This window comes from Cynara cardunculus (genome assembly GCF_001531365.2).
Source record: "Cynara cardunculus var. scolymus isolate 2C chromosome LG 13, CcrdV1, whole genome shotgun sequence".
Lineage (NCBI taxonomy): Eukaryota > Viridiplantae > Streptophyta > Magnoliopsida > Asterales > Asteraceae > Cynara > Cynara cardunculus.
Genome location: NC_037540.1, coordinates 39,107,826 through 39,132,403, shown reverse-complemented (window position 1 = coordinate 39,132,403; position 24,578 = coordinate 39,107,826). Strand labels below are relative to the sequence as shown.

General features: G+C 36.9%; 2 protein-coding genes across 6 annotated transcripts; one reads left to right on the top strand and one right to left on the bottom strand.

The window, feature by feature from the left end:
* The first annotated feature begins 4,411 nt into the window (after positions 1–4,411).
* Positions 4,412–13,255, top strand: LOC112525998 (pentatricopeptide repeat-containing protein At5g66520-like). 3 transcript variants are annotated; one of them, XM_025136344.1, is made up of 4 exons: positions 4,412–4,488; positions 9,433–9,608; positions 10,401–10,476; positions 11,228–13,255. In XM_025136344.1, exon 4 carries the CDS (start codon positions 11,299–11,301, stop codon positions 13,075–13,077), a length of 1,779 nt encoding a protein of 592 aa, XP_024992112.1. In that variant the 5' UTR covers positions 4,412–4,488; positions 9,433–9,608; positions 10,401–10,476; positions 11,228–11,298; the 3' UTR covers positions 13,078–13,255. The 3 variants fall into 3 exon arrangements, with proteins under 3 accessions (XP_024992112.1, XP_024992114.1, XP_024992115.1); XM_025136346.1 differs by having other exon boundaries at positions 4,422–5,061; XM_025136347.1 differs by lacking the exons at positions 4,412–4,488; positions 9,433–9,608 and having other exon boundaries at positions 10,187–10,476.
* Positions 13,256–14,232: 977 nt separating this feature from the next.
* Positions 14,233–23,524, bottom strand: LOC112525435. 3 transcript variants are annotated; one of them, XM_025135563.1, is made up of 4 exons: positions 23,462–23,519; positions 22,495–22,613; positions 17,072–17,190; positions 14,233–14,793 (listed from the first exon to the last, which is right to left on the bottom strand). In XM_025135563.1, exons 3-4 carry the CDS (start codon positions 17,119–17,121, stop codon positions 14,556–14,558), a joined length of 288 nt encoding a protein of 95 aa, XP_024991331.1. In that variant the 5' UTR covers positions 17,122–17,190; positions 22,495–22,613; positions 23,462–23,519; the 3' UTR covers positions 14,233–14,555. The 3 variants fall into 3 exon arrangements, with proteins under 3 accessions (XP_024991331.1, XP_024991332.1, XP_024991333.1); XM_025135564.1 differs by having other exon boundaries at positions 22,491–22,613; positions 23,462–23,511; XM_025135565.1 differs by lacking the exon at positions 22,495–22,613 and having other exon boundaries at positions 23,462–23,524.
* Positions 23,525–24,578: the final 1,054 nt, after the last annotated feature.

Genomic DNA, 24,578 nt, shown 5'->3' with positions numbered 1-24,578 from the left:
CCGGAGAGACAAGCAGCCACCACAAGTACTCAAAACTAAACCCTAAACCGGAGAGACAGGCGGCCATCACACAAGTACTCAAAACTAAACCCTAATTTGATCTATACTCTCACGACGAAGCCTGGTATATATACAACATAAAGTTACACTCTAGTCCTTCAGTAAATGCAGTGCAGCCCTTCACCTTTTCCTTTTTTATAGATTCAACCCTCAACAATAACAAACCTGCAATCTCAAACTTAAAGCCACAACTGTGTTTGATACATAGGACGGGACGGGACAAAACCCATTATCCCATATTTGGCGCAACATGGGGAGGACAATAACTCGTTGTCTCATGTTTGGTGTGACATGGGACAGAGAATCCGTCGCTGTCTCTGTTATGCTACCGGAGGCTCTGGGTCCTTTTTTACATTATTTCTTAAGTCTCATAAGTTTGATCCTTTAGAATTGGACTTATAATATGATCAATTATACAGGTGCATTACTGGTCTCTTTTCTAATATATAAAAATGATGACGCTAGCAGTGGTGATGTAGGTCATGTACGTAATAAATTAGTGCTCTGTTTGTTTTTGAGAAAAACAATGGTAGAAATATAATTTAATTCCACCACACTGCAATGGAATGAGGAATATCAGTAACAATAAAAAGACTGAAACTCAACTTTAGTTAATTTTACAAAAAGAGTAATATAAATCAAAAAATAGAATCAGTTATTCTAATTCCTTTACAATCATCTATACTACCTTATAAAGCAAATTCACAACAAGTTTTTAAAAACAAGTTTAAATACATGAAGTATTACTTATTAATGCATAAAGTTTTAAATCTTTTAATTATAACTTTAACAGCTTGATGTACAACCCTATTAACGCATAAAGTCTTTCACATATGTTGTAGTATATTTTTTTTATTAAAAAAGAGAACAGATGTAACAACTCGTCCCACATGTATAAAATGTGAGAATTGTTAGCTACTTATAAATCTCAAGTAATGGACTACCAATAATTTTCACCATGGTTTTAAGTTGGATTCGAAGTTATTGGGTCAGTCCGCTGCTTTATGCTTTGGGGACGTTACAACATAAATCAAAAATATAAAAACAAAAGTGAGATGGAAATGAACCAAAGATTGTGAATCAAAAAGAACGTAGCAAGGAGATATACAGATCATTTTGATATTGAACCATCTCCGCTCCATTTTCATCACCTCATACTTCAAAATCGAAGTCATAAAACATAGTTGTTCTGGTCATCAATACCAGTATATTGGTCAACAGGTATAATAAGAAGTTTTTAGGAAACACGAACCACACCTTTCTTCTTTGAAAAAAAACTCACTTACGGTCTACAAATTTAGGGTTTTTAAAGGTGTGGTTCGAGTTACATTTTTCTTATTTAATAGGTCGATCGTATTTTTATGTTTTCGATAAGGTTAGGGTTGACCAATAAGCACTGAGCCATGCCAATTACTTTTTATTAACAAACTAAAACTTACAAAAAACAAAATTTGCAAAATTTCGTGCAAAAAATGGAGGTTAAAATCAGACTGACGTGTAGATTTCGTTTAGCAAAGCATAAAATATCATGCATAAGAAATGACATCATTCCATGTCGTTTATCTCTATCTTCAATTCCTTTTTCTCTGTCTTTCTCTAACCTCTATGGTCATAATCAGTATTCAAGAAATCACAGTGACAAACAAATGGAGTAGTTTGTCCATGGATGTCGTTTCTTCCTCTTCTCCTGTGTAATTATCCAACATTGTCATATCTTCAATAGCGGTATAACATGAGGAATATCTAAACGACTACCGTTTCTTCTTCTTGATTGCAATTCTCCAACCTTACCATATATTCAACGGTGTTATGTTTTTCTTCATTAATGGTGGTCAGAAACCTTGGTGGCTCTTGAAGATTATTCACCCGTGAATAACAAGGCCGATGTTAGAGTTTCATGCTGATGGAGATGCTAAAATTGGATTCAATTATTCATTTTTGAAAATTTGTGTTGCTGGGGTTTATGCACACGTGAATACAAGGAGGATGTGGTTGGTATTGACAAGGTGAGGGAGGAGTTTTATATCTATAATAATACATGTATGATACGGCGATAATAATAACAGATGTTTATGTAATATGCTTTGTTTTTTAAGAAATATGAAAGACGACCAAAATATTCATAACTTAACGGAGTTAATTCTAAAAAGAAAAATAGTAACAAATTATAAACCATAGAAATGAAAATCGTAATTGTTAATACATACAGATGAACGTGACAATTTTTAACAAACAAGGACTAGAAACCCTAGTGGTGTACTCTTTTTACTTATTATTCCAGTTTAAGTTGAGGTGTATTTAAATGTTTTATACATTTTAAACTTGTTTTAATTGAAAAAAATATATGTTATTACTATGTATATACAGAGAAGGGTTACTTTGCAAACCATGTTATTTATACAAACCGTACAAACCTCATTCAACCAATCGTAATTTTTCATTTTGTTCATTTTTTTGTAATATGAGAGGTTGATTAATCATTTTTATTATGGATGGTGTTAATCATGGATATTACAATATTCATTATTTTAATTTTAGAAAAATACACGAAATAGTTTCATTAAATTTTCATTAAGTATTATATGAAACAACTTCATTAAAAAAAGTATTATATGAAACAATTTCATGAAAAAATTTCATAAGATTAAATAATAAAATCGACGGATGAGGGTGGTTTGCACGGTTTATACAAATTAGGTGGTTTGCATTTGATCGCTCCTCTATATATATACACACACATTTGTATATTTATGAATTATGATTAACTAGAAGGATACTTGTGTAATACAACGAAATACATATTGATATTTATATCAAAATAATTATTTAAAAGTTTTTATTTCTTTAATTTAATTTTTATTATAATTCAATTTAAGTCTAGTAACGAATTAATTTATTTTTTACCAAGGTTAAAATTTATTTTTTTACAAAACTTGCCTTCGCTCCCCAGTAGAATTTTCCACATGACCCAGTCTATAAATTTTTTGGATCCACCACTGCTTGCAATTAATCATATATGGTCACAAAGGGGATTAATCGATGCATGTAAACCAGTCTAGATATTCATATATCAAAATTATCAATACTGGTATTTCGTTATTTTAAATATTTTTAACTTAAATTTGTTAATCAGCAACAATCTAACGTAAAATACTCATATAATAAGCAAGAAAACTCAACATATCAAAATAAATGATGATATAGCAAGCAAAGTATGTCATATCAAAAAATATTTATTGATAAAACAAAATTCAAATAAATAATGAAATAATAAACAATTGCTTTGATCCATTTATGTTTAGTATTTTATTATATTTATTTGAATTTTATTTTATCAATAAATATTTTTAAATATTTGATAATAACTTTTTTTTTATTTTGCAAATCTTGTACTCAACAAGCCTTTTTTTTCTTCTTTTAGGGGTGTTTAGGATTGCTTATTTAAAACAACTTATATTTTTTGTAGAAGTGTTCATTAACTTATGTGATGTTAAATCGGAGTTTTATAAAAAAGTGTTTGAATTAGCTTATGGCGATATCAAAACACAATAAACTGATAAGTTGTTTTTCAATGTTTCACAAAATTTGTTTATACATGTAAAATGACAAAAAAGATATTCATAACAAAAAAAAAACCACAAATCACGAATCTATTTCAGGCTAGTTTCATCAGCTTCTTCCCTAGTTTCAAGCTTCTTCCCCACTTTCAGCTTCTCTCCGGGTACGATTTCCTAACCTTGATTTTCGATTTTGATTTCTCAGCTTCTGGCAGTGAAGGTCGATTCCTATAGCTTAAAGTGAAGGTCGAACACAGAAGTCGAACCCATTGCTGGAACCCTTATTAGGGTCAAACACATAAATCGAACAAATTGTTCGATTTCAATTTATTGTATTAAAACAAAACTAATTGACAGCGAAGGTCGATTTTGATAGCTTCAAGTGAGGGTCAAACAAAGAAGTCGAACCCATTGCTGGAGCCCTAATTAGGGTCGAACATATGAATCAAACCAATTGTTCGATTTTGATTTCTTGTACTATTAGGTCGATTTCGATTTCTGGCAATGAAGTTCGATTTTGATTTATGGCAGTGAAGGTCATGAACTGTGTTTGCAAGGAAGGAGGAATTGGTTTAGGGTTAAAACGGTAAATTGGTATCCAAAACCGATAAATTGAATATGATAAGTTAGAAAATATTAAATTATCAAAAAAAATTGTTACCGGATTGACATCGATATAATTTTTTTTTTCATGATCCAAACGCTAAAATCTATTTATTATCGGTGTGACGGTTAGAATTCGTTTCCCAATCCCCATCTCTCTCCTCCCCTCCACACGAGATCCAGCAAACTAAAAATTGGGCCTCGCATCTGATACTGCATTTATCTTCAACCTTCAATCGTGCAAACGAAACCCTTCATGTCATTTTGCGTAAGTTAATCTGACTGCACTGTAATCTCGTTTTATATCAACCATTTTTTCCGATTTTCTTTTGTGCTTAGTTCCCAATTCGTACTTTTTACTATCGTTTTATTATCTCATCGAAAGTTTCCAATCAGTATTTGTGTCAATATACTCTGTTCTTGATTTTACCCCAAACCCTACTTCTGCCTGAGATTTAATTGGTCAATTTCGTATAGTTTGGTTAGTTAGGCCAAATAATTTTGAAAATCCTTTGATTTAAGCGGAGTATTAGCCTAGAACTTCTTCTAGATATTACTTTTACCCATAGGGGTAGAGAGGTTGCTTCCATGAATACCCCCAACTTGCAATACAAATAAACAAAAGAATAAATGAGCAAGCTACAGGTGAGAGCTTGTGCAAACAAGCAAACAGGAAATGCATAGTGTGTGAGACAAATTAGATATAGAGTGGTCCGCTATAACTTAAAAGCCATTGTAATTCTTACACTATGGTTGGCAGTCTCGAACCCTCGTCTGCTTGTGCAAGTGTATACACCACCCCAGAACTGACTTGTATCTCTTTTGGCAATCTTCAGCCTTTGTAAGTGTTTTTTGTCTTCAACTAAAATTAATAGGTAGGGAGGGAGGGAGGGAGGGAGGGAGGGAGAGCAAACGAGAGCTTCTCTGTTTTGCGAAAATAAGAGAACAATTTTGGGCCTCTGAACATTTTAATNGGGGGTGGAGGGTTAATTAAAGAGTTTGCTATGATGGTTGATGAAATGATCCCTGTTGGTTCAGTTGTTCATCTAAGGGTCCATTTGTTAGCAATTCAATGAGCTTAATGGGACTCACAACTTATTCGGTTAGCTATACATGAATGATATAGAAAGGGACTTATTCAATAAGCTTTTAGAAGAGAGATTTATGCAAAAAGCCCTCTCCCAGTTACAAAAAACATGCTTCTTTCATCTATAGAATACCCTTCCAAATAAAAACATTCCCAATCCATACAAACATATTAATCCAGATAGATAGCTTTATTCATACAGGACTTGGTGAAAAACCAACCAAATAACCCCGAAGTTGTTTCCATCACTGATTAGCTACTCCTTGTCTACTTCCTTTCATCTGTTGTTCTAGCCTGCGTTGTTTTGAGTTTGACTTTTATGAGTCAAATATCTTGATCTTTCTAACATCAAAAAATCTATTTATGTTTGTTTTTGGTTATGGAAAAAAGATTGGTAGATGTTAAGTGAATGTTAATTATAGAAATATATTTGGTTGAAAACTGAAAAATCAATGTGAATTTTGAATCTTGAATTTGGAAAGTATTACTTTTGAACTTTGGAAATTAAAGATGGAAAATTTTAAATGATTATTTTGGACCTGCTAGGATGTTTCAACTTCACAAGGAGTATATAAGCATTAAACCAAACCAAACCAAATGAGCCTTGTATATCCCACCTGGAGGTGGGGGAGAGTGAGATTATACAAACATGAGCTCTACTCTCAAAGAGTAGAACAGTTGTTTCTGTGACCCTCCCCTGAGACGTGCAAAAGTAGAAAGGTTTTCCAAATAAATAGAGGAAATAGCAAAAGGTGAGAGATCAAAGAAGTAGAACACGAGACAGGAAAACAAGGCAAGACAAAAAGCAAGTTAGAAGTAAACAACATATAAACAGATAGGACTCTTGTGTCCTAACTGCCGGCTCACTAACCCTACCATGACCCTCTACTTATCCAACTCCCGTCTATGCTAGCTACAGTCCCCCCCTAAGTCTACTGCCCTAAGCGTCTCCAAATACTCCTATCATGGTGGACATATAACTACCAACTCCCCTCTCCCTGTCATTAGCTATCTTAAGCCTTTCTTTCATCCTGCCATTCACATCTTCCCCCCACCCACCACTCTTCATCTGCATGGATTTACTGTGTTTGTTTGGTTTGGTTTGGTTTGTTTTTAGGGTCGGAATTCATAGTAAATGTAATATTATTGGTTTAAAAATGCGCGCATAATGCGCTCCGATGCGTGATGCACCGGAGGTAATGCATCAAAGGGGCTGATGTGAAGCGATTCCATAATGCAGTCGCATCACCTATGCATCACACGATGCGTGCATCAGTGCATCTTGTATGTTTCATGTTTGGGCTCCTTTTTCATTATTTAGAGGTTTTTAGTTGGGTTTTTTAGTTGGACTTTTTGTAGACATGGCCTATGTGAAATTCAATCGTGCCTTGCAACGTCGATATAAAAAAGAGGGAAGTAGTGATCCTATCATTCTAGAAGACATAGATGAAAGTAATGAGTGGTTGATGGGGAGGATGGACAATGACGATGAAGATGATGGTTTGGTGTTTATTGATGATGATCTTATGTGAGATGACGTAGGTAGAGCTTCCGAGGCGCATGAGACTCCTCATTTCACTAGAGCATCAAGAGGGAGAGTAAATGATGATGGGTTAGGTCCATCAAGAACTAGAAGTGCTAGAGGAAAAGGACATGCTCTTCAGGATGAAGATGATGAAGTTGAGGTGGAAGCAGATATTGGAGGGTTTGATAATGATGAGGGAGATGAACCCGTGTTGGGGTTTGATGATGCTGATCTTGAGTATTAGTTGGTCACTTGGTCATTTAGTTTAGGGATTGGAGACTGTTAGACATTTACTTGTGTTCTTCATGGTAGTAGTTTGTGTGTTTTGTTATTCCGGTTCACGAACTTTTTAAGATTCTAATGCCACTTTTTGAACTACTTTATGTTATAAATGAAGTATTTTGATAGGTAAGTATTTTTTAAGGTAAAAATTGATATGCAGAATTAATTTATAAGTATTTTTTGAATATCGGGCGCATCACGTGCGTGATGTGAGCGCATTGCGCATCACGCATCGGCTTCCGGGACCCTTACCGCCTCGGACCGCATCGCGCTTTTTAAAATAATATAGCAATAGGGGCCATAGTACTCACCTGCATCCATTTAAGCTGCTGAACATCAGCGCAAAATATTTCCTGACAGCAGCTTCAATATTAGCATTATGCATGCGTAAGTCCATAACTGAGTGGTATTTTAAGTTCCAAGTCATGTGCAAATGTACACGCTTATACTACATTACCGGATCTTAAATCACTTGGAGATAATACCCAATTTGGTCTTTGTTTGACACTTGGTTTATTATCATAATGTATCAAAACTAATATGGGAAAATATGGATAAAAGCATACCCAAGAAAAGAATAAGGTTCTATTAAGCCTATGCATCTCAATCAATATTTACATGTCATCAGGTGAAGTATTTCTGAATAATAGTAGTTGTATATATAGTTTTAAGTCAACTAATTTGCTTGATGGGATGATATAGGCTGCTGAGATTTCTTTCAATTAACTAATCCATTTTCTTGGTCACTAAGACTCTAGTTTTTGTAACTAGGCTTTGTAAATCGTCAATTAGATCCACTTAAAAACTTTAAAAAGATTGCTTTTAAACCCCCCCCCCCCCCAAAAAAAAAAAACTTTGTAAAAGCCGGTTTAAGACTCTAGTGTTTGGCACGCTTGTAGGCCACCAGATTCTGGCTAAGAAAAAAGGTACTACGGTTATCACATAGAAGAAGCGGTCGATTCCGTGGTAAGGCCTGTAAGTCACGCAACAAATAAGTTTAGATGTTTCATTTGTTAATGTGCATGATATTCAAATTCACAACTAGAACGAGAAATGGTGGGCTTTTTCTTAGCACTCCAGGACCATTTCTCCTGTATATATGTGGGAACCTCTCCTTTCTTCTCTACGGCTCTTCTGGAGAGTGATTTGGAGGTTCCACATATTCTCACATGGCATCAAAGCCAAGGTCTACCAATCTAGGGACCCGACACTCTGGCTAGCCCCCTCTCGACACTCTGGGGACAATATGTTCACTTAGCCTCCATTGGAACGGTCATGTTGGAGTCCCACATCGGCTAGACTTGTACCATTTACCTTGTTATATGTTGGAACCTCCCACCTTTCTTCTCAAGGGCTCTTTTGGAGAGGAATCTCGAGGTTCCACATATTCTCATAGTTTGTCAATTCCCTTGAAAAATAAGAAACACAATATTTGAAGTTATGACGTCTAACAAGGACCTAGCAGAAAGGAAATACACAAAAGTAAAAACCCATCAAGGAAACATTGATGAAACAACAGTCTCACTTTGTTGCATTCAAGATATTAGCATTGGTCATGCCCTCATTTGAGTTCGTCTAGCGTCTCCAAATGCTGCTGCACAGTTGATACAATCTCACATAGTGTAAGGTCTGCACACATCCCCCCTCCCGAACCTAGCTCTGCATGGACTTACTGTGTCTATTTGGGCTTTAGGGTCGGAATTCATAGCAAATGTAATATAGCAATAAATGGCATAGTACTCGTCTGCGTCCATTTAAGCTGCTGAATGGTCTTTGTTTGACACTCGGTTTATTTTTCGTAAACTTACGAAAATTCCCACCTTGTTGGAGCTCTAGTGGTTTATCAGAATGTATCAAAATAATATGGGGAAATATAGATAAAAGCATATCGAAGAAAAGAAGGTTCTATTAAACCTATGCATCTCAATCAATATTTACATGTCATCACGTGAAGTGTTTCTGAATAATAGCAGTTGCATATATAGTTTTACGTCAAAATATTTTGTTTGATGGGATGATATAGCCTGCTGAGATTTCTTCAAATAAATAATCCATTTTCTTGGCTTTGTAAATCTTCAATTGGATCCCCTTGAAAACTTAAAAAAATTGTCCCCCCCCTCCCCGCGGGAAACTAAGTATGTGGATTTGATGTGTTTGCCAAAATATAGGGTGGGTTGTTCTACAAGGGTTATGATGGTAATTTTCTATCATTCAACGCTTACTTCAGACAGAACCGCTTACTAATGATAACGTTTACTCAAAATTATTGGTAAACAACCCTTCTTCGATCGATTTATTTGTTGCTTTCATCTATGCAGTGAATCAAAATGCTTGAAATCATGCCATTGAACGCTATTTCTTTGGAGCCAACAAAGCTACCTTTGTTTCCATACGGTACTAAAATTCGTGGTTCCAAGAACAAATCTAATAGATTTCCCAAGTTCAGTGCGGTGCTCGTTGATGTGCAATCTACGAACAATACACTATCGAAAAGGTAAGTCTATTAAATCATAAGTATAGTTATGATTTAAAATTGATGCTATATCATTGTTGTTCGACTCCCTCATTCCCAAAATAAATGTCTAAAGTGAAAAAGACGCCCAAGAAATGTGTAATTATTGCACTATTTAATGAATGAAATGACAATTTTACCCTTAACAACACAGGGAGTAATGAATTTCTCCCGACTCATAATTAAGGGTAGAATTGGAAAGTAGACTGTCACTTTTGAAAGTGGAGATTTAGGGGCAATTTACTAAACACTTGCCTTGGTAAGCGCTTACCCATCCAATTACCTTACCAAGTGAACATAATAAGGACCGATAATCTTATCCAATAAGAGGGAAGACAAGGATCAAGAGTCTTACCAGGTAAGTGAAGGTGATGACCCTTACCTTTATCTTACCGGGTTATAAACGCTTACAGTTAATCCATTTTGATGGCCGAGAATGTCACCCCATAAGGTAAGTGAGAGTGGTTACCCTTGTTGGTAAGCACTTACCCAGTAAGCGTTTGGTAAACGGCCTTTATTTCGGGACTAACTAAAATAGAAATGTTGACACTGATGGAGTATTACTTTTCTAATCAAAAGAAGGGCAAGACTCCCGTCTAGTTGAGAAAAGACGATTGGTGAACAAGAGTCGAGAAAAATGGATTAATATCCGCTCAACTTTTGAAAAGTTTAATCCAACCATTAGTTCCACTTAAGTTGTCCTAAACAGGGATTTCTTTAGGACAACGATGTATACGAAATATGGTTGATGTTAATGTTGTTCATGTTACGTAGGTTTGAGATGCCCAACCCTAAACCAGATGCCCCAGGGTCGATAAACGAGTCGAAAAAAGGTCTTCATCTACATAAGGTACTTCAACCCGTCTCTCTACTCTAGAAATTTATCAACTAAATGTATTCTGAAAATTTCTCGTTCTATACCTGTTTCTTGCACAAGCCAGGGGTCTTCATGGAAACAAACACTCTAGTCTTTGGGTTAGAGATGCACAAGGCTTGGGCTTTTTCAGGCCTCTATTTTTAGTAAGCAAAGAAAAAACCCGAGTTTTTTTCAATCCGAGCTTTGGAGTTGAAAGAGGGCCTAATTGGGCTTTTGAGGCCGTGCTTTAGGCTCCGGCTTTTTTGTGCATCTCTACTTTGGGTAAGAGGTTTCATGTCTAGATATGTCTCACCCGACCCTACTTTCGAGTGGGTTTTACTGCGTCAGTTTGGTTTATGTATTTTGAAATTTTCTAATTTGGTACTTAAACTTTATCAGTTGTGCTCATTGCTTGTTTGCACACACTCACATGTAGCATGCTGCTTGTTTCTTTTAATTTTTGTTTTGCAAATAAGAGAGACAGTCTAGGCAAGGTTTGCATACAACCTACCCCCATATCCTACCTCCGCGTGGGATTTACCGGGTTCGTTTGTTTTTTTGAGTTTCTATCAAACCAAACGAGCACAGTATGTCCCCCGAAGGTGGGGTCCAGAGGATTAGATATACGCATGCCTGACCTCTATTTCAAAGAGTAAAACGACTGTTTCTTTGCTCTACTACCAATATCTAGCTGAATGAGCAAGTTTTATTGTTAATGATCCTAAATGAGCCCTTGATCTTTTAGGCTCTCTGGTGAATCTTGTTTTTTTTACTAACTCATTCCAGCTCCATCAAGGCCTGGCATTGTGCTCAGCTATGGCGGAGCTGAAGCAATATCATTCCCAAATCATCAAACTCGGCCTTCAAGCTGATAACGATGCCATGGGTAGGATCATCAAGTTCTGCGCGATCTCAAGAAACGGCGATTTGCGTTACGCCCTCAAAATAATTAACAACTTGCTGCAGCCGGACGCCTTCATTTACAACACCGTTTTTAGGGGTTTCTTGCTGTTTCATCTTTCTAAAGACTGCATACAACTATACTCGCAAATGCTGCAGAATTCCGTCACTCCCAATAAGTTTACGTTCCCTCCGGTCGTAAGAGCATGTTCTTTCGGTAATTCTATCGACGAAGGGAAGCAAGTTCATGCCCAGATTCTGAAATTTGGATACCATTCCGATGGTTTTTCTCAGAACAACTTGATTCATATGTATGTGAGCTTCAAGGGTTTGGATGAAGCAAGAAAGGTGTTCGACAAAATGCCTCAGAGAGATGTTGTTTCTTGGACGACGTTAATCAGCGGTTATTCTCAATCGGGGTGCATTGATGAGGCTCGGGAAGTGTTCGAAATGATGCCCGAAAAAAACCCGGCTTCGTGGAACGCCATGATTGCAGCATATGTTCAAAATGACCGTTTCCGTGAAGCGTTTTCGCTGTTTGACGAAATGCGGTTGAATCGAGTCGAATTGGACAAATTTGTGGCAGCCAGTATGTTATCAGCTTGTACAGGGCTAGGAGCAATGAAACAAGGGGAATGGATACATGATTATATTAAGCGAAATGAGATAGAAATCGATTCAAAACTATCGACAACGATCATCGATATGTACTGCAAATGCGGGTCCCTCGAAAAGGCAATTGAAACGTTCAACGAGTTACCATCCAAAGGAGTTTCCTCCTGGAATTGCATGATCGGGGGATTTGCGACACACGGGAAAGGCGAGGCTGCGCTCGAGCTTTTCAAGAAAATGGAGAGCGAATCGGTGCAACCGGACTACATCACGTTCGTGAACGTACTAAGTGCGTGTGCTCATTCCGGGTTAGTCGAAAAAGGACGCTACTATTTCCGGTACATGGTCGAAGCTCACGGGATTTCTCCGGGAACCGAGCATTACGGATGCATGGTGGATTTACTCGGGCGGGCGGGAATGTTCGACGAAGCAGTAAAGCTGATAAGTCAGATGCCAATGGAACCTGACGTCGGTGTGATGGGTGCGCTTCTCGGAGCATGTAAAATCCACAAAAACATCGACCTCGGAGAGCGAATTGGAAAAGAAGTCATCGAACTCGAACCGAATAACAGTGGTCGATACATATTATTAGCAAACATATACGCCACCGCTTCAAAATGGGATGACGTTGCTAACATTCGAAAGTTGATGAACGACCGTGGAGTCAAGAAAACACCGGGGTTTTCGGTAATCGAAGTGGGGTCCACCGTCAACGAGTTTATTGCCGGGGGACGGGCTCATCCCGAATCGAAAGAGATATACGCAAAAGTGGATGAAATGTTGGCCGGGATTCGATCGATCGGGTACGTTCCCGAAACCGAGAGCGTGTTGCACGAGATCGATGAAGAGGATAACGAAAACCCGTTGTTTTACCACAGCGAGAAGCTGGCAATCGGGTTCGGTTTGTTGAAGTCGAAACCGGGGGATATTTTACGGATTACGAAGAATTTACGAGTATGTAAAGATTGTCACGAGGCAAGTAAATTGATTTCGAGGTTTTTTGATCGAGAAATAATCGTTAGAGATAGAAGTCGATTTCATCATTTTAAACAAGGGGTGTGTTCTTGTAACGATTATTGGTGATTTTGATCTTACAATTTTCTGTAAATTTCAGTAATTAAAAAAAAATGAGTGAATTATAGTTTGACAAATATGCCCCTGAGGCTGAGGTGGATCATCGATGAATATATTATACATTGCATAATTAGATTATATTGCTACATTCATTGATGAATATGCAGTATATTAGTTTGTATCGTTCACTTGATATGTATATTCATTAATGAATATATACTATATAAACTCCATTAATATGTATTGTGTTTTAATATGTAAATACATTGCTGGAAATCTTATAGATGTATGCTATTCCATAAATCCATGAAATTGTATTTTTTTGGTTACCAAAACAAATGCATTTTTACTAAAAAAAACCTTTGACCTAACGGTAAGTGAGTCTTTGCTCTTCTAAGAGATCAAGGGTTCAAACCTCACTAAAGGTGAATAGAGAGTGTGAGTTTATTCTATTTGCCGTATATAAATATTATATGTTTTTTTTTTTTGTCAACGTGTGCTTTATCAGCAAACCATAAGGTAAATTCAATGGTAATAGTTGTTTTTTTTTTGAAAGGAAACCAGACAAATTTTATAAACCAATAAAAAGAGTACAAAGATTAGGTAATAATTGTTGTTGGAGTGTATTTTGATACTAAGGGGCCGTTTACCAAGTACTTATCCGGGTAAGGATTACCAAGTAACATTACCTCACCTGATAAATATGGTAAGAACCAAGAATCTTACCCAGTAAGAACGAGACAAGAACCAAGAGTCTTACCCGGTAAGTGAGGGCGACGACTCTTACCACGATAAACGCTTACCGGGTATTGTTGCATACGATGTCGTTTTGGTGGACTAAAATCTTACCCGGTAAGTAAATAATAGTGTTAAAATTTACCGGTAAGCACTTACCAGATACGTGCTTGGTAAACGACCCTTAAATTTCAAAAAACATAATTATAACACATGTGCCACATTTTTGTAAGAGATACCTTACTAGTTTTGTAACAGGCAAGGGATACTGATTAACAGGCTTAGATTGGTCCTGGGATTTTTGGTCGGAACCGGGTCCCGCGGACCCAATTTTGGTTTTGGAGAGACCAATTTAGGTCCGACCCAGCCTAGGACCAATCTTTGGCAATCTGCTAGATCAAAAGGCCTTGCATGCTTACAAGTTACAAATACATAAACAAATAATGGTGGATGTTTTAGATAGTCTAGGAGAGGTCACAAATGATGAAATATTCTACCAAAAAGATGTACGACACCACTCCCTAAAACGCTCTCACCGTAGTGATTTCACAACCATCGTATAAGAGGTAAATCACATGCCCCAGAGACATCGATGATGTCTCGAGTCAAATCTTAGACCTTCCACTTATTCTACAGAACGATCGAAATATTTTAAGAACCAAAAGCAAAAACAAAAGTAATTAATTAAGGGGAAGTTGGTCTCAAAATCATTTTTGGAGCAAGAGAGTTCATAAACTTTGATTATTAAGGCTTTAGATAACATCATCTGAAGCAACATCAACAGCAGCAACAGAAGCAGCATTTTGTTCTTCTAGAATCTTCATTTGGCGTTCCGCATGTTCTCTTTCGCAGGCACTGACTCCCATAATTATATCAACCATTGTACCCGTAGTCCCGAAAAACACAAGTGGTGCAAGTGATTTCCGCTTTATTCCTACGGGTATCGCAATCAAAGCACCTGCCACAGAAAACACCCACGTCCCCAATGCGCTACAAATACGCACATACGATAAGATTATGGATAAACACGCTATTTGTTGAGATGGAAACACAAGTAACGAAGTGGTGGCACATGCACCCAATAATATATTTTCTGTCCTAGTGTGAAAAAAAAAATACAACCTTAATTGTGATACCACTGGGCATCGTTGCCCGAAAATTGTGAGGCCGGCTGCAACAGCATATCGAAAATCTTATTCTATTTTATATTACGGTAATTATTTTGTGCTACCACTCTAGAAAATAAGCATTTGTGTTGAATAGAATGCCAAACAACACTTCATATATCCATGTCTTCTTGAGCAATTATGCAATAATCTATATGAGATTGTAGGAAACTTAAAGGTCCCAAGTGTTAAAGATCAAACTTGGATGTAAAATCAAACCAAACTGATTTGAAACTATGGAAGTAAGGACAGAACTGTCATTTACCCCAAAGAGTGATAGCGGGCATTTTCTTTGTCCCACCAAATAAAGACGGACCTAATCTTTTTTTTCATGTGGTGGCACCATTTAACTATAAGACAAATATAAGGATATTTTTCACAAAATCATCATTGGTTAGTTGATTGTTTTTCATATGTGAGGTCTTGTGTTCAAGCCTTCTATTGCAATTTTTTAGAAACATAATGCATATGAAATTAAAAGCTAAAAACTAAGAAAATGACACTAATGGGATTTGAACTCGGGTCTGGGTGTCAGAAAAGCCTTGCAAACCAATTCTACCAAGGGAAATTTGTGTACTCATTGTAGTTTTAGAATACATACAGTAGCACACAACAAATTGATACGATAGCACTTTTCACGACCCAACAATATTTTACACTACACCGGAGGAACGAAGCAGTGACCTGTGCCACCACAAGAACCACCTAGGTCCGTCCCTACCAAAAAAATAGGTGGAACAAATATCAAGGATGGGATAATATTGGTCAATTACTAAACCACCCATGTCAAATTAAAACCCTAGAACCTTGCACATTCTTTCACCCGCCTATCTCGCTCTCACCCTTACAGTCCAGTCTCGTCTCGGCTATGTACCAAACACACCTAAGAACATGGAGATATAATCGAGACACCAAAAAAACCAAGACATATTGTTGGAAGATGAAAAAGTAGCTACCGCCTACCAGGTGACCTTAGTAGAAGAAATTGGTGGTGACTTTAATGCAAGGCCCAACCCATGCCCAAAGAGAACATAACTAATCACTCTTAGCAATAGGTATTAGCAGATATTGCAAGAAGTTATCAGACAAGCAACAACCTAACCACATTCAAGCTTATTGAGGTTTTAATTTTTACCAACTATAAATTCAAACCAAAATCACTAGAAGTTGCCCCCCCCCCCCACCCTGCCGGAGGGGGGAGGGGCGGTTGCCTTACCCTCTATGACCCAAGCGACAAAACAGATGGGAATCTATGGCTGATTGTGAGGGATGGGTTTGAATCTAGAGTTGTGGAATTGAAATCATGAACATACTAGACCTAGTACTGCATTAATATCAATAAGAAAGTGAAGGAAGTAGGATACATGTGCCAACAGGAAGAAAATAGAAAATGCTGAAAGATGATTCCTAACATAAAATACATAATCTGATATCTCTAACCCATGATACTCAAGTTAGAGGACCATATCCATTCAAGATGTGAATTCAGTGTGGGTGTGGTGGGATAAAGAGCAAGTGTGCACTCATTTATAAAAATAAAAGAAAAAATCACTTGGATACGAGTCAGGTGAGGCTCAGCTACGACATGAGTGTGGCAAGGGCCAAGGGGTATGAAATACTTGTTCAGTTGTTCTTATGGAGGGCACGACTCCATTTTTGTCATTTTCAATTCTTTTTTCAAGGCTTCCACATTTTTGTCATTTTCAATTCTTTTTTCAAGGCTTCCAATACTTCCGCATCCAAAAAAAGAATATAGAACTTAAAAACTAGGGCATCTTGTTGTCTCTTGCTTTAGTTACATCAGTAGTTCTGGCCTTCAATATTTGTGTCTGTAGGATATGGCATTCCAACACAGTTTGACCAACAAGTAGTTTGATGGGTTGATTTGGTATGGGTTTAAAATACTATTATGATGCTTATTTTCGAAGTTATTTTTTTTATTTATATAATATCCATATCTATATATACATATGGCTGCCACACCCAAATATTAGTATTTTTATAATGTTAAACCTATGCACTCAATGCACAAATACATTCCTACGCCTTCAAAAAATTTATAATTTCTTTCATCGCCAAAGGAAAAGTTAAAAAGAACTTACTTGGAAACAGAGCAGTCCTCAAGATGCTTCACATTCTCTTGACTTGCCATTCCTTAGATGATCAATTTTGGGATAAGAAACTTCTTGTAGAACTCAGAGATTGGTGATTCCTTCCAAACCTGCTTGACCATATTGTTATATTGGTTTCCTATAAATAAATCATGTATGTATATGATAAATTGTATAAGTAAAAGTGCAGTGTAGGATGAAGCAACAATATCTCAAAACTTTATTCATGGTAATTGCTTGATATCTTATATGTTTTAGGGTTTATAGCAATACAACAAAATGGGATCCTAGTCATCCTACAGTCTTTCTTATCTAGCCATTCTTGAAATCTTCCAAACAGAAACATGTTTTGTTTTTCGTATTTAGCCATGTAAAATGGCAATATCACATACTCCTCAAATTTTAACATTAAAAAGTTAGAAGCAGGATCAAGGAGTCATTTGTTCTTCACATGTACCTCAATTTCTCATTCTCTAACAAATACCCAATCAAATAAAAGTGGTTGTTCTGCCTACTGCCTAGTTAGGTTATCCTCTTTGGAAATGTCTTTACTAGTCCCTCTTCATTTAATTGAAAAAAGGGTAGGAATTTATTTGGAGGGAAAAGGGACCTGATAATAACTAGCAAACAAAACATATCATGGATCATAATAAATATGTGATATAGCATTATTTCATCAACTACAAAGTGCATAGCCAACCAAAATGTTCACAATCTCTGCAACTTAGTGACCAATACTAAAAGTTTACTGGGTAAGCGCTCACTTACCTTACCAACTGTGCATGACAAGAACCAAGAATCTTGCCGTTTACCAAGCACTTACCAGGTACGCGCTTACTGGTAAAATTCAACACTATCACTTACTTACCGGGTAAAATTTTAGTCCACCAAAACGGCATCGCATGCAACAATTTACCTGATAAGCACTGACAGTGGCAAGAGTCGTTGCCCTCACTTATAGGGTAAGACTCTCATCCTTGCCTTTGCTCTTACCGGATAAGATTCTTGGTCCCTGCCATATATATCCAGTAAGGTAATGTGACTTGGTAAGAGCTTACCCGGGTAAGCGTTTGGTAAACGGCCCCTTACCCGATAAGAGGCATAACAAGAACCACGAGTCTTACCCGGTATTGGTAAGCGAGGAAAAAGACTCTTACCAGGTTTAAGACACTCAACAACAATCCATTTTGATGACCAATAATGTTAAATGATAAGGCGAGGGTAATCTCTCTTGCCGATTAGCGCTTACCCAGTAAGTGTTTGATAAACCACCCCTTAATCATTACTAACCACCAGGTACTATTACTCCTGCAATGCTTTGCACATACACATCTCCTCATGTAAATACAAAGAAATTAACAAGAATATATCACGCCAAACATAGCCTTTATCATTTTAAGTAAATTCGATGGTAGGAACCTCTTCTGTAACTTCCCAAAACTAATTCTTACGGCTTAATGAGTTTAATAGGACTCGGCTTATTCGGTCAGGTATACATGAGTGTTTGGTAATGGCTTAATGATATAAAAAGTGGCTTATTCAGTAAGCTTCTAGCGGTCAGGCAGATTAATCCACACGGCTAGCTTTATTCATACAGGACTTAATAGAAAACCAACCAAACAACCCTCTAATGAAGAATTATAGTAATTTGGGCTTGTTTTGGAATTTTCTATTGAGCATGCGTATAGTCTTACAGAACATGATGACTCATTTAACTTTGGATAAATAAAAAGGGAAGTAAGAGGGTGATTGTGAGGCTGAAGAGCATTTTGAGCAATTCTTATGATCTTTCAGCTAAATACGCCACATGAAATCATTCTGATCAACAACAGTTAATAAGGGGCCGTTTGGAAGATGCTGAATAATTTGGTGCAGAATGATTTAGGGGTCATAATGATTGAGGCTCTATATGATTTAGTGCAGAATGAAAAATAAATGTTTGGTAAGTGTTTTGGAAGACACAAAATTACCATTTTAACCCTCTATATGATTTATTGCTAAATTAAATATAACTGTTTGATAGATGTTCTAAATAAATATATTACGTTATATGTATATATAACTTTGCAAATATAAACAGCCATATATCACATTGGAAAACAAGAAGCATTGATCAATTCATTTATACATAATTCATTATAGGGTGTACAAATAGCAGTTCATTCACAAATGAACAACAATACTAATGGTCATGGAAGTAAAAGGAAACCTCAGGAAAAGTCTGCCCTCTTCTACAACCGACCAAATCACTTGACCTCTCAGAGTCACTGCCCCAATGACTTGATAACTTGTAAACAGATTAGAAACACACCAAATTTGAGATAAATATCAAATGGAGAACTAGTAAAGAAATTTGGCATGAGGAAAAACCATTCTCTCAAGATTAGTATATGGGTTCAACCCACTAAGACATTCACTAAATATACAAAATAGTTGGGTGATATTATGGATCAAAATTCCATGAAAAGAACAGCTTTGAAGCCTATGGGTTTAGAGGAAAAAAAAGGTGCTGCTTGGTTTAGAGGAAAGTGCTAGATAGAATGATCTCCATATGCTGCAAATCCCATAAAAGGTATAAAAACAACCAACTCACTCGCCCTTTATGGAAGAAAAGTCTTCAAAATGTCTTGGCTTTTGCACATAGCATGATATATGGGGAACAAGTTCAAAAAGGCTACTGTTATAAAACAAAAACTACCACCATAAGTTCAAAAGGAGATGGAAATGAGGCTCTGAAGCATGAATACTACTCTTCCCCATATTTTAATTTAAAATCCTGTCTTTACATGAACATTTAGTTTTGGTGGGGGTATATCTTTACACTCACAGGATACTCCTAATGCTTTCTGCCACTACATTAATCTTATGATCTATCCATTAGTGGTGTCATTAGAAGAGGTATGGATTTGGCATTTGCAAGCATTGCAACATCGATGAGAATTCTGTTATTACAAAAAAATTAACGCCAAGTTGGAAGACCATAATTAAACTTGCTATCATTGAGACATTTCATCAAACACCTAATATGCATATATTGAATTGCCACACAAATTTTCTTCCTTCATTTCTACATGAACATCGACCAAAATTGCACCAAAAAAGTATCGTAGAAGGAAACAAGATCCCATGATCTACTATAAATCCACCTCAATTTGATATAACAAATTTCTTGTTATCAGTATCTAAGCAAGATGTTCCTCTTTGTTTTGAACCAAAGAATGAAACAAACAAAAAAATTGAAGATACCAGACAGGATGCAGCGACGAAATGGAGCAATTCATAAGAGGAAATGGAGAAACGTCAATGGAGCAGTAGCCAATAGGAGTGAGACTGAGAAGAGGAGAGGTTTCAAGGGAAATGCAGGAAATATTGGGCCTCTGAATGATATGTGGACCCCTGGGTGAAAGAATCGCTCAGAGGCTTTTGTAGCCATTCAGAGGTTGTAATTTTTTGTGCCAAACAGTATTATCCTCTGACTGAATCAGATGCAACCTCTAAATGGAATCATTAAGAGGCTAACAAACAGCCCCTAAGCATTTAGAAACCAAAATCCTCAAACAAGGTTGCTCCTCAAGCAAGATCAGCTCCATCTCAAAGTGTCGAGTCTAGTTTTTCCACTTCCAATTCCAGTGCCAATAAAGATAGGGAAATCATATTATTACATTGTCGACTAGGTCATTCTAGTTTTGTTTAGTTTTTAAAATGATTTCCAAGGTTATTTATTAATAAAACACCAGCTTCTTTTCAATGCGAAATATGTCAAATGGCAAAACATACTCAGACTACTACTTACTTTTTACCTCATCTGACACCCGGTGGTTTGTAACATCTATGGATATACACGGGTTATCTGGGTGTTTCTTATGGAAAGAATGGAACAGGGAGGCTTACAAATCTTCCACCTGAAGATAAACCTATTGGTTGCAAATGGATATTTACTATCAAGTATAAGACATATGGCAGTAGATAAAGGTACAGCGTTTGACTAGTTAAAATTACTTACTCTGACTATCAAGAGACCTTCACACCAGTTGCAAAACTCAACACAGTCATGATACTTATTTCATTAGTTGTGAATCAAGACTGGTGTCTTCAACAATTAGATATAAAAATGCATTCTTCAATGAAGATTTAGAAGAAGTATACATGAAGATTCCACTGGGATTTGAAGGTACTCAAGAAAATAATCAGGTTTGCATACTCAGAAAATCACTCTATGAACTAAAGTAATCCCCTAGAGTTCGGTTTGGCTGATTCTAGAAGTCCATCGTGAAACTCCTATCTACAATGGCAGGTTGATCATTCTTATAATATACATAGATGGCATCATTTTAACAAAAAATGATGAGGATGGACTACAAGATCTAAATAGTATCTATTAAAGGAATTTGAAGCAAAAGACCTCGAAAATCTGAAATATTTCATTGGCATAGAGGTGGCCCGGTCAAGAAAGGTGTTATTATTTCTAAAAGAAATACATACTTGATCTACTAAAAGAAACAAGAATGCTTGGGTGCAAACTTGTTGATACACCCACGGATCCTCACGAGAAGTTGGACTTAAAGTGCACCAATCTGATATGGAGACATGTCAACGCCTAGTTGGGTGTTTCCTATCTTCCCCCACTTGACCTGACATTGGGTATGCAGGCAGTGTTGTTAGCTAGTTTATGCATAGCCCAACTGAAGATCACTTGCCAACAGTGCACAAGATTTTATGGTAGTTTAAGAAGACTCCATAAAAGGGATCATTCTTTGGAAAATCAAAAAAACATAATGTTGAGATCTACTCATACGCAGACCGGGCTGGAGATGTAAATGGCAATAGGTCAACTTCAGGGTACTGCTCTTTTGTGTGGGGAAACTTATCACTTGGAGGATTAGAAAATAGTTTATGGTGTTCAGAAGTAGTGTTGAAATTGAGTACAGAGCATTGGCTCAGGAAATTTGTCAAGAAATATGGATCAACGAGTTCTTAATGAGCTTGGCCAGCACCTTACCTCACCTATCCAGATGATGTGTGACAATAAAGCAACTATTAGCATTGCTAAAAAAAATCCACTGCATCATGATAGGACCCCACATGTTGAGATCGATTCACATTTCATCAGTGAGAAGGTGACAACTGAAGTGATGAAATTGGACTGCATCTGCGCTACACAAACGACAAACATCCTCACCAAACCACTACAAGGACCTAGCTTTGAAGACCTCATATCCATGTTGGGACTATATGACATGTACTATCTAGCTTTAGGGGGAGTGTTGAATTCGGTAGAAAGTTAGAAATGATAAAAAGTGCAAGTTTCTACACATACAATGATGTAATAAAGCATAAAAAATAAGAAAAAACTATACAAGATATAAGCATATGAAGTTAAATTATGACATTTGGAACTAAGATGACGTACTTACAAGGTATAGAGATAGCTTGAGATCAGAATGTACCCACGAGGGTAAAGGAGGCTGTAAGAGAGCACTAATGGCGGGTTGACAGTGGGAAGGCAGTTACTAGAGAGAGGAGCGTGTAGCAACTTCATTTGATAAAATAAAAAATTCCATCAAAAACTAGAATTTTGTAATTAAGAACTTTAAAGAAAACCCAAAAATGAAAAGCTATGAAGGCACAAATGAAAAGTCTTCTTTTATCAAGTATAACATCACTACATACAAATATGATATAGTTGACTAGATGGTATATGATCATCAAAGAATCAATAACACCATCAACAGTTGTATAATATTCTCCTCCGTACAACCCAGTTTAGCAACCTGCCTAAACTATCTAGAGCCTTAATGACAAAATACAAGGAAACCCAACAAATATATATATATATATATATATATATATATGCATGTACGAATTAAGAAATTATAAGTGATTGCCGGTTTCAACAAACAAAAGGGGTGTAACTATTTCAATATACTTAAGAGTTTACCTGGTAGGCACTTACCGGTAAGAATCAACATTATCACTTACCTTACCGGGTAAAATTTTAGTTCATCAAAAAGATATCATATGTAACAATTTACCCGGTAAGCCCTAACGTGTAAGGATCTCACCCTATCTCACCCGGTAAGACTCTAGGTCCTTTGCACGTACAGGGTAAGATTCTCGGTCATTGTCATGTTTATCAGGTAAGGTAATATGGACTTGATAGAACACTTGAAAGGCATAGAAACGTAATTGAAATTCAATCCAAACAGAGAGATGATAATATTCATTCATATAAACATTTGATAGAACACTTGGAAGGCATAGAAACGTAGTACATCAAGCAAACCAACAAGCTAATTGATACAATGTACGTGCAAAAAATCATAAAGAAAGAACCCTAAAAAAGGAGATTAGAAGCGATAGTAGAAAAAATTCGGATACTACCTCAGGCAAGGGAAGCGAATCAGCCAAGCAGCAAAAGGGCAAATGACGATGATCTTCTGAATTGCAATTTTCATTTAAAGTAAACTACATTTCTAGTCCCTGTAGTTCGTTAAAAATTGCCAATTCGTTACTATGATTTAAAAATTACCTTTTTCTTTAATGTATTTTATAATTATTTACCATTTTCATCCTAAACTCCATCTGATTCCACTTATTTACACTTTAGTAAATGAGAACGGCTACTTCTTCYCCGTATTGTCGAGTTGTTTTATCCATGCGTCCTTGAGCATTATCAAAAGGTAGACGTGAACAAAAAATGTTCGGATAAGGGACAAGTTCTATCGTCCGAAGTATGCTACTGGACAAGGATGGGGCAGTTACGCCCGCGAAACATGAGCCGTCATTGCAGTGCTTCCCACCCAAGTGGGAACCTGTCACTTTAGGATTGTGTCCCCGCGTAACACAATCCCCCTGTTAATCTCTATCGAGATTGTCGATTGTGGCCACCCGGCCGAAGAGTTGGCTAGGCCCCTGTCTTGCATGCAACATTCACAAAATGTTCCAAGTCTTATAGATGGTGGCCCCGTTACTTCCCCCGGGGTCTCGCATTAGCGGAGCAACCCCTAACAAATCGATCTGAACAGGATTGACGCTAACGGACGATTAACCCCGTTAGAATCTCTAAAGCTACTGGATTCACCAAATGGAGCACCGCAAGGGATCAGAGGTTCCAGACACTCTCGGTACTCACTTTAAAATCACACAATCGATGTTTTCGAATATCACCTACGTCATTTCCAGTTTCGAGTTCCACGAAACAGACAACTGCTACAATCCTCCCGAAAAGAGAGGCATCTTTTTGTAGAGCTAAAAGYTGTGAGTTACAAAGGCCGCTATTCCTGGCAAGGAATAGAGTAAGGCCTTTTACCGATCTAAAGCAAACCAGTACAGCACGTAGCTACTTACACATATCATAATTTAGTGTTTGCACTGCAAAGCCCCTTCCCCCCCAAAAGCACGGGCGAGGGTCAAGCTTCAGCTTTGATCCACCACCGGGATACATAATAGAAGAAAAAAAAGCTTMTCTTGCTGGTTTCGAGCAGTGAGTTACCCGCTT